The sequence below is a fragment of the Mesocricetus auratus genome, unplaced genomic scaffold (assembly GCF_017639785.1).
Source record: "Mesocricetus auratus isolate SY011 unplaced genomic scaffold, BCM_Maur_2.0 Super-Scaffold_4256, whole genome shotgun sequence".
In the NCBI taxonomy this organism is placed as follows: domain Eukaryota; kingdom Metazoa; phylum Chordata; class Mammalia; order Rodentia; family Cricetidae; genus Mesocricetus; species Mesocricetus auratus.
In genome coordinates, this window is record NW_024429182.1 from 72228244 (window position 1) to 72240899 (window position 12656).

A 12656-nucleotide genomic window follows, 5' to 3' on the forward strand; every position below is an offset into this window, starting at 1 on the left:
TCTGTTCTGGACGACGTCGGTGTTGTGCGCGCGTGCGCGTGAAATAACGGCTGCTGGCAAAGGGAAGTGGGGGGTGGAATCGTTGAAGTGGGGGAAGAGAAGCCGCCTAGTCTCCCGCGCCCACCACCTGCACCATCGCCAACCAATCAGCAGCCGTCTCGAGGGTCTCGCGCTTGGGGCGACTCGGGCTGCTGGGTGGCTCCCCCGTCCCTCCTCCCTCCAGAGTCCCTCCCGTGCCTCCCCCTCCCGCTGGCCCCGCGCGCACTTGCGCTCGCGCCCGCTCCAGCCTCTTGTGTGTCCTCGCGCCCCCCGCCCGCCCTCCGGCGCGCAGTGTGCTCCGCTCCCCCACCCTCTTCCCCCCTCCCTCCCTGCGCGCCTCCTCCCCAGGCCCCCCTCCCCCACCACCGCCTCCTCCCGCCCCAGGGTGAGCGCGAGCCACCTCCCTCCTCCCTCCGCCATGGATCCCAGCAACTGGAGCAGCTTCATCTTCCAGGTAACAACCCCCGCCCCTGCCCCCCCTCCCACACCCCCTCCCGCCCGCCCTCCCTCCCGTCCCACCCCCCCTCCGCGCGCCCGGTGCGCGCGCAGCTGTCCCCCTCCCTCCCTCGCGCCCTCCCCCGCCCTCCCCGAGGCGCCGGCTGGGCGCGCGCGCGCGGCGGGGGCCGAAGCTGCTCCCTCGCTCCCCCCACCCCGCCCCGCCAGGCTCCAACTGCCGCCACCGCCGCCGCCGCCGCCGCCCGGGCCCCCGCCCCCGGCCCCGGCCCTCGGCCCCGCGGGGCCTCTCGCCCCCACCCAGGGGGCGTCGCCGCCGCTGCCGCGCTCCGCGCCCCACAAGACGCCCTCCTTCCCTCCCTCCCGCCGGCCGGGGTGCGCGGGCGGCGGGGCGGCCCTCGGGCCATGCATTCGGCTCGGCCCAACCCGGCCGGCCGGGGGCGGCGCCCCGAGCCCGGGCCCCGCGCGGCCTGTGCCCCCGGCTCCCGCTGAGCTCCGGGGGCCCCACTGTGGCCGAGGCCATGTTCCCCGTGTTCCCTTGCACGCTGCTGGCCCCCCCCTTCCCGGTGCTGGGCCTGGACTCCCGGGGGGTGGGCGGCCTCATGAACTCCTTCCCGCCACCTCAGGGTCACGCCCAGAACCCCCTGCAGGTCGGGGCTGAGCTCCAGTCCCGCTTCTTTGCCTCCCAGGGCTGCGCCCAGAGTCCATTCCAGGTGAGTAGGGGCCGGGCCGGGCGGGCAGGCGCCGACCAGCGACCGCGGCCCACACGGCGCCTTGTCTCTGCAGGCCGCACCGGCGCCCCCACCCACGCCCCAGGCCCCGGCGGCCGAGCCCCTCCAAGTGGACTTGCTCCCGGTTCTCGCCGCCGCGCAGGAATCGGCCGCGGCGGCTGCGGCCGCGGCAGCTGCGGCCGCTGCAGTGGTTACTGCACCCCCAGCCCCTGCTGCCGCCTCCACAGTGGACACAGCGGCCCTGAAGCAGCCTCCGGCGCCTCCTCCGCCACCCCCTGCCGTATCCGCGCCAGCCGCCGAAGCCGCGCCCCCCGCCGCGGCCGCCACCATCGCCGCAGCGGCAGCCACCGCTGTCGTCGCCCCAACCTCTACAGTCGCTGTGGCCCCTGTTGCATCTGTCTTGGAGAAGAAGACAAAGAGCAAGGGGCCATACATTTGCGCCCTGTGCGCCAAGGAGTTCAAGAACGGCTACAATCTCCGGAGGCACGAAGCCATCCACACAGGAGCCAAGGCTGGCCGGGTCCCTTCGGGTGCTATGAAGATGCCCACCATGGTGCCCCTGAGCCTCTTGAGCGTGCCCCAGCTGAGCGGGGCCAGCGGGGAAGGGGGAGAAGCCGGGGCTGGCGGAGGCACAGCCGCGGTTGCACCCGGTGGCGTTGTGACCACGACCGCCTCTGGAAAACGCATCCGGAAGAATCACGCCTGCGAGATGTGCGGCAAGGCCTTCCGCGACGTCTATCACCTGAACCGACATAAGCTGTCGCACTCGGACGAGAAGCCCTACCAGTGCCCTGTGTGCCAGCAGCGCTTCAAGCGCAAGGACCGCATGAGTTACCACGTGCGCTCACATGACGGCGCTGTGCACAAGCCCTACAACTGCTCCCACTGTGGCAAGAGCTTCTCCCGGTGTGCAGGGGCCTCGGCTGCCCACTAGGCCTGTGGTGGGGGGAGGGCAACAAGGTGGCCTGTCTTTGGCTGGTGGGGAGGCGGCTCCCGATGCTGGGGACAGGAACCACTCCCAGGGAGGAGGGAAGTGAGCCTCGTGGTTACTGGGATCAGGGGGTGGTACTTCAGAGGAGGTGGGTCTTTGGGCTGAAGGGAAAGCTGCCTCTGGGCAGAGATAGAATCCTGTTTGAGCGATTTCCTGCCTAAGGACGGAAGCAGTAGGGGAAAAGGCACTTTGGAGAAATGTAGGCAGATTTGAGGCACACCTCACCTTGGAGCCTTAGCCCTAACCACCCCCACCTCAACATATCCCTAGGCCGGATCACCTCAACAGTCACGTCAGACAAGTGCACTCAACAGAGCGGCCCTTCAAATGTGAGGTAGGAAGCCCGCTGCCCTCCTGTCCTGGTTTTCATGATTGTGATCCTCATTGTAGCTGTCTGAGTTCAACCTCTCAGACCCCCTTTTTCTCTCTCTTTTTGCCTTTTCACTCCATTTTCGCATTTCTCCTTCAAGGCCTGGTCATCTCACGCCCATTTCCTACAGATCAAAGACCCCCAAGGCTCTGATCCCTTTATCTTGCCCCTTCTCTCTACTCCCCGAAGCTTTAACTCTCCTGTGACCCCCACGCCCTCCCCCCCAGAAATGTGAGGCAGCTTTTGCTACGAAGGATCGACTCCGAGCGCACACAGTACGACACGAGGAGAAGGTGCCATGTCATGTGTGTGGCAAGATGCTGAGCTCGGCTTATATTTCGGACCACATGAAGGTGCACAGCCAGGGCCCTCACCATGTCTGTGAGCTCTGCAACAAAGGTACATGCTAAGGGATGCCAGAGGGCAGGGACAAAGTGGGAGTGGGTGGTGTTTCACGGGTGTGGGTTAAGGGTGCTGTAGCCAAGAGCTCGTGGCATGTAGAGAGCCCTTTAAGAAGCAAGCACAAGAGCATTGGAAGTAACTGAACACTAAATTCTGTGCCATGGCTCAGAGGGGACAGTCTACCAGAGTTGGGGAGAATGAAGTAGGACGTGGGTGCTTTGTGAGAGGAAGACTCAAGAAAGCCAGTCCCCAGGGTTTCAACTTTGCAGCCACAAGTTCTTGTCTCCAGCTCCCGGGGCAAGTCGAGTACATCAGCACGGGTGTACACGCACACGCCCTGCCCAGTAGCAGAAAGCTGTTTTCAGTGTGGTTATTCACTATAGAGCTGAGACTGGGGCACTGGAGAGGGGGGGGACACAGCCGTCTCTACTGAGAGTCAACCCTTCAAAAAGCTAGGCAACAGTGTCCTGTCGTTTGGGAGAGATCGCCCTGTTATGAGGGAAGGTCTCTGTAGGTATTACGAAGGATTAAGAAACAGGCACCATGCAAACCAGGCCCCAAGCTCAGGGAAGGCTATGTCCCAGTGGAGTAGTTGGCCCCAGCCTACCAAGGATGTGGGAGGAGGACAGTGCCATGTGAGGAGGGTGTCCCCAGCCTAGGAGAACAACCCTGTCTCTGGGGTCTCCACCAGGCTGACCCCCACCCCCATCCCAATCCACCCCCCCCATAGGCTTCACCACAGCAGCATACCTGCGCATCCACGCGGTGAAGGACCATGGGCTCCAGGCCCCGCGGGCTGACCGCATCCTGTGCAAGCTGTGCAGCGTGCACTGCAAGACCCCTGCCCAGCTGGCCGGCCACATGCAGACCCATCTGGGGGGGGCCGTCCCTCCTATCCCGGGAGATGCCCCCCAGCCACAGCCTACCTGCTGAGGGGACCCCTGCACCCACCAGGCAAGGCGTGGGACATGGCTGGGGGGGCAGGATGGGATGTGTGGGACAAGGGAGTTCAAAGGGCCCAATAGGGGATCTCAGGAAGGCCAGGGATGCCAGTTTGTCACTCAATTTAGGGAGACTTGGGGTCCAGAGAACGTAGTACAGAATTGCTGTGTGGGTAAGTCAGGCAGGCCAAAGTCTCTGGGGCCAGACAGGAAGTAACGGCTGTGTCCCAGGGGAAGTAGGGAAATAGTTGGAAAATCGAGGGGGTATGGAGCGTGTTTCTTGCCATTCAGGTTGTGCTGTGATCCTTGGTGTTTCTCACTGTAGGTACTGGTGAGGTTTGTCCAATGGCGGCGGCAGCGGCGGCGGCGGCAGCAGCAGCAGCAGTGGCAGCCCCCCCCACAGCTGTGGGCTCCCTCTCTGGGGCAGAGGGGGTACCAGTGAGCTCTCAGCCACTTCCCTCCCAGCCCTGGTGAGCTCCAAGTTGATGGGAGAGAGGGGAAGAGTGGAGGAAAACTCTTCTTTGGTACAGTCTCCTCTTCCCACCAACTCCTCACTGCTCGCCATCAACCAAGGAGCCTCCAGAAGGAGGAGGAAGAAGGAATTCACTAGGTTTTAACGATGTTTCTCCTGCTCCTTTCTTCTCCCTATCAGAGCTGACCCTCCAAACACCTGTCCCCTGAGTTGTGTTGAAGTCCCCTGGACAGTGAGCAGGGGTGGCAGAGGACAGCAGCAGCCACTGCCCTCAACCTTTAACCCCTTGCCTTTCCTCCCAGGGATTTGTGAGCCTTTCCCTAGAAGGTCCTGTGCTCTCCTCCTTCGGTCCCCTCTCCTACTGTCTGCTGCCCCTTCCTGGGGAGTTGGTGCTTTCTTTTTTTGTTGTTGTTTTTTTCCCAGGGGGAGGGAGGAGAGAGAGGAGGGGGACTAAGATTCTGTCCCAGAGGAGGGATATGGTGGTATTGAGGGACAGAAGCAGGGAAGGCAAAGGGATACTTTCAGTAGGTAGGGTGGTTAAACACTAAGCATCCTACTGGATATCTGTCCAGGGAGAAGCCAAGGGGAGTGTCAGAGGGAGCCACTAGGGCCAGAGGCAGAACAAGAGAGATGGAATCTTAGGGGCCAGGGTAAAGGAGGAGAGCCAGGGACTAGAGGTGCTTCCTGGGGGTGGGGGAATGCAGCCACGGTGTCTCCCCCTTCCCTCTTCCACCCCAGCTCCAGCCCTGGTCCTTTCTCCTCTTTCCCACAACAGAAGCTGTGGCCCTGGCCATGTCATCGTGTTCCTGTGTCCCTTGCATGTTCCCTCCCTTCCCCTCCCTCCTTTTGCGCAGACCCCATTACAATAAATTTTAAATAAAAATTTGTCTCTGGGTTCTTAAGTTATCTTCACCAAGTCCTCTGTCTCTCTATCTCTTTCATCTCTCTCTTAGTCCCAGCTTTTCTTGCCCTGCAGAGTGACTCCCCTCTTTAGGTACAGCCTCTAGCGACAGCACAGATTAGGGTATGCTCAAGAATCCAGAGGCTGTGGAGAGAGCAAATTCCAGGTCTCTAGAGGATACCGGGAGGTTTGGGATGCTCAAGCTAGCCAGCTATTCGTGCTATCTCCCTTCCATAACCCAGCAGCAGACTGCACAGAACCCTGCCAAATGCCTGCACATTTAGATCTCTGAGGCCATGGCTGACACAGATGCAGAAAGGTTGAGGAAACTATTCGTTTCCACCGCGGGGGTCATGGGCTGCTCGCCCTAGCTATCTCAGGGTAGCCCTGCGCAACTGCCAAGCTTGCTGGGATTTTTTCTGGGTTTTGCTCAGACCCAGAGACCCTCCCTTAAGCATTGCTGCTGTTTTCCTGGAGTAGAGAGGCTTCAGTTTTGCAGGTTCCCTTATTTGAAACCCCACGCGGTACCCCTGCAGCCGCCACAAACTTAGACCTGTCTCCTTAACCCATCTATGCTGCTCAGGATGCCTCCTCCCAGCCCTCACTGGTCGGTCTCACAAACCCGGGTCTGTGCCAGGATCCCCCGGTGACCGTTGGCGGGAGGGGCCGAGGGCTTAGGAAGGGGGTGCCCCACCTGGAGGTGCGCGAGAGAAAGGTCAAGGAGGGGGCAGGAGTGGTCCCCAGGCCGGTTACCCAGGTAACACGGGGCCTGGCACGAGGTTCCCTTAGGCTGTCCGGGAGGGGCAGGAGGCGTGCTAGGGGCGGGGGCGGCGCGGCAGCAGTGCAGCTTAGGGGAGGGGACCAGAGAAGAAGGGCCGAGCAAACCCGGAGGAGAGAGGAGGGGAGATCCGCCACCTCCCTTCATTGCTCACAGACTTGTTCCCTCCCTGGCTGCGGCTGCGGCTGCAGCAGTGGCGGCGGGACGCAGAAGCAAGTCCCGAGGCTGGCAGCGGATGAGACTGGAGCGAACTGAGGCCGCTGGTAGGAGTGGACGGCAGGCAGCTGGGTGGCATGGGAATGCAAGTGCCAGGCGAACTGAAGGGTGGTGCTGGGTGCGCCATGCCATCGGGAGAGCATCCCCTCCCCCTCAGCCTCTCTGGAGGCAGCAAGAGAACCCCTAAAAGGGCTGAGAAAGGACACACAACATGCTAGGTCTCTCCAGAGAGGGGCGGGGAGGAGGCTGGGGGTGGGCATTTGATCCCAAATGCGCAGCAGGAAAACCCGCACTGCTCAGGTGGTGCCCAGAAAGGAAGGAAGGGTACAAGAGGAACAGAATGTGTGGGTTCTCTGTCAGTCTGCCTGTTGGAGTGTCTGTTGTATACACAGATTCTGATGAGCTGGGGCACCTCCGAGGTGAGATCTGAGAGGCTTGGTCTTGTTGGGTGTGCTGGATGGATCCAGGGACAGATCTAGAGGGCTCTGTCTAGAAAAGGGTTTATCTTTCCCGGGGTCTCCAAGCAGACTTCGCCAGAGGTGTCCCACCTTAAAGCAAAGGAAACTCCAACTTTTTCTCGTCTCCCTAGGGATAGTACAGGCTAGCCTTGGCCTTCTCACCAAGACTGTCTCCTCCTCTTCCAGGATTTGCCACTGTCACTGCTGTTTCCTCTTCCCCGCGGGCCCTCTCCTATCTCCCTTCTCTAAGATGGCAGCCAGCAGCAGTTCTGAGGTCTCTGAGATGAAGGGGGTAGAAGATAGTTCCAAGACTCAGAGAGAAGGACCTGGCCATTCTGAAGCTGGCCTCAGTCCTGTCCAGGTTGTAGCAGAGATTCCAGACCAGCCAGAGGCCCTTCAGCCAGGTCCAGGTATCACTGCAGCCCCTGTGGACTCAGAACCTAAGGCTGAGTTGGCCCCAGAAACCACAGAGACCCCAGTTGAGGCCCCAGAGATAGTCCAGGCCACAGACCTCAGCTTAAAGCCAGGCAGAGAATCCCAGGCCAGCCCTGGCCCCAAAGAGGCATGCCAAGAGCCAGCATCCACAGCAGTTGTGAGCAAAGAAGCCACGGCAGAGCAGGGATCTGAGCCGCGGTCTGCAGCCCCTCCGGAGCCAACCTCAGCGCCTGCTTTCCACCTAAATTCCCACTCAGACCCTCAGGCAACTTCCCAGGCTGCTCCCAAGCTACCCCTTCAGCCAGAGGCCCCCACCCAAGAGGACCCTAGCACTGAGGTCCTGACAGGAGGCATAGGGGAAAAGCAAGAAAATGGGGCAGTGCTTCCCCTTCAGGCTGGGGATGGGGAAGAGGGTCCAGCTCCCCAGCCTCACTCATCACCCTCAGCTAAAACACCACCAGCCAATGGGGCTCCCCCCCGGGTGCTGCAGAAGCTGGTGGAGGAGGACAAGATAGGAAGGGCTCATAGTGGGCATCCAGGATCTCCTCGAGGTAGCCTGAGCCGACACCCCAGCTCCCAGCTGGCAGGACCTGGGGTGGAAGGGGGTGACGGCTCCCAGAAACCTCGGGACTACATCATCCTTGCCATCCTGTCCTGCTTCTGCCCCATGTGGCCTGTCAACATTGTGGCCTTCGCTTACGCCGTCATGGTGAGCTCCAAGGGACCCTGGCCCAGGCATACTGTGGTTCCCAGCGTCCCGCTAGTGTCAGAACAGAGCCCCAGTAATGACACATTCCCTTTCCTCTTTCTGCATGGATCCCACTCTCCCAGTTGCTGGACCTAACCCTCCAAGCCACTCCTGCCCCACCCCTTCAAGTGGGAGGGGAAAAGAAAGATGTTTCATATAATTTTGCTGACCTGTGCCCTCTCCCTCCTGCATCCCGGATCCTCCTTCCTTTCTTAACCCCATGGGGCTGACCTCCTTCCTCTGGACTCTCACCTGATCCCTGCTGGGCTGGCTCCTGTTGACCTGGGCCATGATACCTCCAACCCCCTCACCCTCACCCCAGTCCCGGAACAGCCTGCAACAGGGGGACGTGGATGGGGCCCAACGTCTGGGCCGAGTAGCCAAGCTCTTAAGCATCGTGGCGCTGGTGGGGGGGGTCCTCATCATCATCGCCTCCTGCGTCATCAACTTGGGCGGTGAGTGGGGGTCGGTCGGGGACAGGAAAGGGAGGAGTGGAAGGTTGACAAGGGCAGTTTACTAACCCCTGACCCTGCTCTCTCCTGTCTGTCCTCCCTATTTCTTTGTCTCTTCCTGTCTCCTTCCCTGTTTGTCTTTCCCTCTCCTCTTCCACAGTGTATAAGTGAGGGGCTCTGCCCTGCATTCCAAGGCTTTCCTTCCTGTTGGGAGCTGTCTTGGGTCCATCCTTACCCTGGGGAAACCCAGTCCATGGCCCTGGCCCCCTCCCTAGGGACCAAGGGAGCCTGAGCAGCCTTGTTTACAGCTTCTTCCCTGCCCCTGCACCTGCCAGGCTCCACTGCCCGACACAGGCTTCCTCTCTCCTGCACTTTTGCCTGCGGATCTCTCTTCCTGCCTCTTGGCCTCCCTAACCCTGCACTCTGAAACCCTCTCTGCACTTCTGGAAGCCTCCCTGAACATCTAAGTTGTACTCTGCACCTCTGCATCTCCCCCAGCCCACTTCCTGCCCCTGACTTAACGAACCCCGGCCTCCTGACTTCCACTGTCTTGGCATCTGACTCATTCTTCTTTCCCTTCCTTAACATCTCGTTCCCCTTGCCACATTCCCTGACCCCTTCTGCCTTCTCATCTGCCCATCAGTATCTTCACCCTCCTGCCGCCATTTAGTCTGCAAAAAAACCTGCAACATTAGGCCAGGCTGAGGGAGAAAGATAGTGTGGGGAGGGACTGCCTAGCTAGGGGCTCTGACTGTTCTCTACTGGGGACCATCTGGGCCCAGACGGTACCCTGACCCCAATCCCTAAGGTGCCTATTGGGTTGCAAAGTAGGCAAGCCAGGCCTCACCTGGGGGGCTTGCACAGGAATGGGAGTCCTCATTCTGAACATCCAGGGGAGGAAGGAGGGCCACAGTGGCCATAGCCTGAGTTGACCTGCCCATTTGGGCTTTTTAACCTCAGAGTTTTTTGTTTGAAGGTCTGGGGGGGTTGGGCCATTCACTTGCTTTGTAAACAGTAGAATTAAAAAAAGAAAGAAAAAAAAAAGGACCAAAGTTCCCAGCTGCAGGGAGCGAGGGGGGGTGGGGGAGCTCTGTTATTATTCTCTAAGAGGATAAGGAAGGTTTGTTGCACGCCACAGCCCTCTGAGGAGGCAGGGAGTTGGGGTGGGGGTGGGGGTGTTTTCCTTTAAGAAAAAGTTGGGAGAAACTAAAATTCCTATAAAAAAGAAAACCAAACTGAGTCTCCCTTTTTGTATGCTGAATGCTGCATGAGTCTTAAACACCAATAAACAGAGAATGCATGAGAATCGCCTCAGTTGGTCCCTGTGTTCGTTTGCAGACTCAAGGCACTGCTTTCTGGCAGGCCCTAGTGAACGAAATACGCATGCGCTGCCGCAGTGGCCATCTTTAGTGTGGGCCAAAGCTAGTGATGCCTACAGGCCTATCCGCGCATGCGCCAGCCTTCTCTTTCCTCTTTCGAGTAGCTCTGATTACAGTGGAGTCTCCGCGCGCCATTTCTCTGCGCCTGCGTGCTGCGACCCTGCGCAGCCGGGGAGGCGGGTTTTAGCTCCAGTTGTACGGCCGCTGAGTTGACGGACTAGGTCTGCGAGGTCTAAGGAAATGACTCCCGTCCAGGTGTTGGAGAAAGCGATGTGAAAGCGAGAAAGCAGGCCCTTCCCTTTCCAGCTCCGAGCGTGGTTTCTGCGGGTTCCCGGGAACGGCAGGGTTCTGGATCCGTGGGGTGGGATCTGTCCTTGCCGGGATCTGAGCGCCCCTTCCTGGGGACGGTTCTCTGGCCGCGGTCAGTGCTAGACTGACTGCTTGGAGATTTCGTTAGCCCCGGCGGATTTCAGTCCTTTGGGGGAGGCACCCTGGTCTGCTACTCCAGAGTCTCCTGTATTGCTGGGCTTCTCTAGTACTCTATGTCCCTGGGCCATGGAACCATTGCAGGCAGCACAACGGCGCCTCTGTCTGAAGAAGGGGAAGTGACTTCCGGCCTCCAGGCTCTGGCGGTGGAGGACACCGGAGGTCCCTCTGTCTCGGCTAGTAAGGCCGAGGAAGAGGGGCAAGGAGGTCGGGAGGAGGCCGGGCGTGAGGGATCCAGGACTGAGGAAGCACTAGGAGCTCCCAACGCCGCGGGCGACGAGCGCGCCGAGGGCGATTGCGAAGACTGGTGCGTGCCCTGCAGCGATGAGGAGGTGGAGCTGCCGGCCAATGGGCAGTCCTGGATGCCCCCACCCTCCGAAATCCAGCGACTCTATGAACTGCTGGCTGCCCAGGGGACTCTGGAGCTTCAAGCGGAGATCCTGCCCCGCCGGCCGCCTACTCCTGAAGCCCAGAGTGAGGAGGAGAGATCAGATGAGGAGCCAGAGGCCAAAGAGGAGGAGGAGGAAAAGTGAGGCTGTAACTTTACTCGTTGCCCCTAGGACCGTTCTCCTGAGCACAGAAACTGGAGGGAGGGACGAGCCCGTAGGTGTTTGGGAGGGCCTCCCTCACCCCTCATTCTCTGTTCACCCTGTCTCAGGCCGCACATGCCTACAGAATTTGACTTTGATGATGAGCCAATGACCCCGAAGGACTCACTGATTGACAGAAGACGCACGCCAGGTACGAGCCAGAGGGAAGAATTCAGGGGCGGTCCGGGGCCGCTTCTGTGTATCCCAGAGTTGTGAGGCGGCGGCTGTGAAACCAGCTGCAGGAAGGAGCATACACACAGGGGCAGGGTGTTTCTGGCTTAGGTCAGCGCGTTTCTTTCCCTTTTAAGAGAGCCACAGACCTTCTTTTGCCAGTTGTCATCTTATTCCCAGAAGTCCAAAGTCAGCTGGTCATTATTCTCTAGGACACAATTCTGTAGCGCTGTGTAATCCCCAGAACTAAGCTGCTATCCCGGCCCACATGCCTTCCGAGACCTTCCTCAGAATCATGGAGCTCTCTGGAAGGTGGTCAAGCCAACAGCAAGTTCCACTAGCTCCATGTCTGCAGGTCTACCTTCAGTGCCATCTCTCTCCTGCTCCGCAGTTTCCACAGCTCTGACTGGCCTCCCTGCTTCTGGTCTTGGCAACCAGAGTAGTCCTCGTCATTTCTCTGCTTGTAGTCCTCCAGAGGGTTCCATTACAGGGAGCATGACCAGGGAGAATCTAAGTCGTCTGTCCTCTATCTCCACGGCAGTGTCCAGGACCTTTGTGCATGTGTGTGTGTGTCTCCCTGTGTGTGGTGTGTGTGGTGCGTGTGTGGTGTGTGTGTGTGGTGCGTGTGCATGTGTATGTGGTGTGTCTGTGTGTCTCCCTGTGTGTGTGTGTGGTGTGTGTGGTGTGTCTGTGTGTGGTGCGTGTGCATGTGTGTGTGGTGTGTCTTGTGTCTCCCTGTGTGTGTGTGGTGTGTGTGTGTATGTGGTGTGTCTGTGTGTGGTGTGTGTGTGTCTCCCCTGTGTGTGTGCGTGTGCATGTGTCTGTGTGTGTGTCTCCGTGTGTGTGTGTGTGGTGTGTCTGTGGTGTGTCTGTGTGTGTGTGGTGTGTCTGTCTGTGTGTGTGTGTGTGTGTGTGTGTCTCCCTGCTAGGTATGTTCCCCAGTCATCACATTATGTCAGTCATCCTGTGTGTGGCTCAGCCTGAAGCATTAGGTCCTCTGTGCTGAGGCCTAAAATGGATGTCTTCTTCAACAAGGTCTCTAAGTGTAGGGGCCAGAGGTGCTCACTGCCTCAATCCTGTCTCATTTCCTACCTTCTTAGGAAGCTCAGCCCGGAGCCAGAAACGAGAAGCCCGCCTGGACAAGGTCCTCTCGGACATGAAGCGACATAAGAAACTAGAGGAACAGATCCTTCGCACTGGGAGAGACCTCTTCAGCTTGGACTCAGAGGGCCCAAGCCCTGCCAGCCCTCCACTGCGATCTTCCGGGAGCAATCTCTTTCCCCGGCAGCGGAAGTACTGACTGTTGCTGCCAGGGCCTACAGGTGCAGACTTTTCTGCTGGGCGTGGCCAGCTCTTCCCAGCCCAGGCTCTGGGAAGCTTGCTTGTCATAGAGAAAAGCTTCAAGCTCCCAGTGCAGTTCCTTGCAGGAAAGTGTGCGTTCTGTTAGATGTCTGCTTGCAGCTCTGGGCTGGGTTTGCTGAGCCTAATAAAAGATGCAGAATGAGTCTCAGCAGAGACTGCCACTGAACCCAGGCGTGTGCTCTCACTTGGGCAGAGGCAGAAGCCTGAAAGGGCCGAGGTGCCCAGCCATCGTCTGCCCGACCCCCCTCCAACCCAGTCCTCTGACCCTTCCATTCTCAGTC

At 59.6% G+C, this 12656-nt stretch overlaps 3 protein-coding genes and 1 long non-coding RNA gene across 8 annotated transcripts; 3 read left to right on the forward strand and 1 right to left on the reverse strand.

Moving 5' to 3' along the window:
- Positions 1-375: 375 nt before the first annotated feature.
- Positions 376-5282, forward strand: Maz (MYC associated zinc finger protein). 5 transcript variants are annotated; one of them, XM_040754126.1, is made up of 6 exons: positions 376-493; positions 1119-1205; positions 1279-2129; positions 2485-2548; positions 2812-2983; positions 3717-3919. In XM_040754126.1, the coding sequence occupies exons 1-6, from the start codon at positions 458-460 to the stop codon at positions 3917-3919; spliced, it is 1413 nt and encodes a 470-aa protein (XP_040610060.1). In that variant the 5' UTR covers positions 376-457. The 5 variants fall into 5 exon arrangements, with proteins under 5 accessions (XP_040610060.1, XP_040610066.1, XP_012967396.3 ...); XM_040754132.1 differs by lacking the exon at positions 3717-3919 and adding an exon at positions 4253-5282 and having other exon boundaries at positions 379-493; XM_013111942.3 differs by lacking the exon at positions 376-493 and having other exon boundaries at positions 747-1205.
- Positions 2881-6009, reverse strand: LOC121142951. Its single transcript, XR_005880110.1, has 3 exons — positions 5923-6009; positions 3737-4345; positions 2881-3323 (listed from the first exon to the last, which is right to left on the reverse strand). It is a non-coding gene; the product is annotated as an uncharacterized LOC121142951 (long non-coding RNA).
- Positions 6010-6157: 148 nt separating this feature from the next.
- On the forward strand, positions 6158-9693 carry Prrt2 (proline rich transmembrane protein 2). The gene is made up of 4 exons (XM_005063388.4): positions 6158-6341; positions 6939-7896; positions 8258-8390; positions 8548-9693. Exons 2-4 carry the CDS (start codon positions 7003-7005, stop codon positions 8556-8558), a joined length of 1038 nt encoding a protein of 345 aa, XP_005063445.2. The 5' UTR covers positions 6158-6341; positions 6939-7002; the 3' UTR covers positions 8559-9693.
- Positions 9694-9837: 144 nt separating this feature from the next.
- On the forward strand, positions 9838-12541 carry Pagr1 (PAXIP1 associated glutamate rich protein 1). Its single transcript, XM_005064377.4, has 3 exons — positions 9838-10781; positions 10911-10993; positions 12114-12541. The coding sequence occupies exons 1-3, from the start codon at positions 10309-10311 to the stop codon at positions 12311-12313; spliced, it is 756 nt and encodes a 251-aa protein (XP_005064434.2). The 5' UTR covers positions 9838-10308; the 3' UTR covers positions 12314-12541.
- The last annotated feature ends 115 nt before the right edge of the window (positions 12542-12656 follow it).

Bases quoted from the DNA above. Each gene is read 5' to 3' on its own strand.
- Pagr1 (XM_005064377.4), top strand. From the start codon at position 10,309: ATGTCCCTGGGCCATGGAACCATTGCAGGCAGCACAACGGCGCCTCTG. The intron at 10,782-10,910 runs GTGAGGCTGTAA...ACCCTGTCTCAG, and splicing joins AAAGAGGAGGAGGAGGAAAA to GCCGCACATGCCTACAGAAT. The intron at 10,994-12,113 runs GTACGAGCCAGA...CTACCTTCTTAG, and splicing joins TGACAGAAGACGCACGCCAG to GAAGCTCAGCCCGGAGCCAG.
- Prrt2 (XM_005063388.4), top strand. From the start codon at position 7,003: ATGGCAGCCAGCAGCAGTTCTGAGGTCTCTGAGATGAAGGGGGTAGAA. The intron at 7,897-8,257 runs GTGAGCTCCAAG...CCCTCACCCCAG, and splicing joins CCTTCGCTTACGCCGTCATG to TCCCGGAACAGCCTGCAACA.
- Maz (XM_013111942.3), top strand. From the start codon at position 1,014: ATGTTCCCCGTGTTCCCTTGCACGCTGCTGGCCCCCCCCTTCCCGGTG. The intron at 2,130-2,484 runs GTGTGCAGGGGC...ACATATCCCTAG, and splicing joins TGTGGCAAGAGCTTCTCCCG to GCCGGATCACCTCAACAGTC. The intron at 2,549-2,811 runs GTAGGAAGCCCG...CCTCCCCCCCAG, and splicing joins AGCGGCCCTTCAAATGTGAG to AAATGTGAGGCAGCTTTTGC.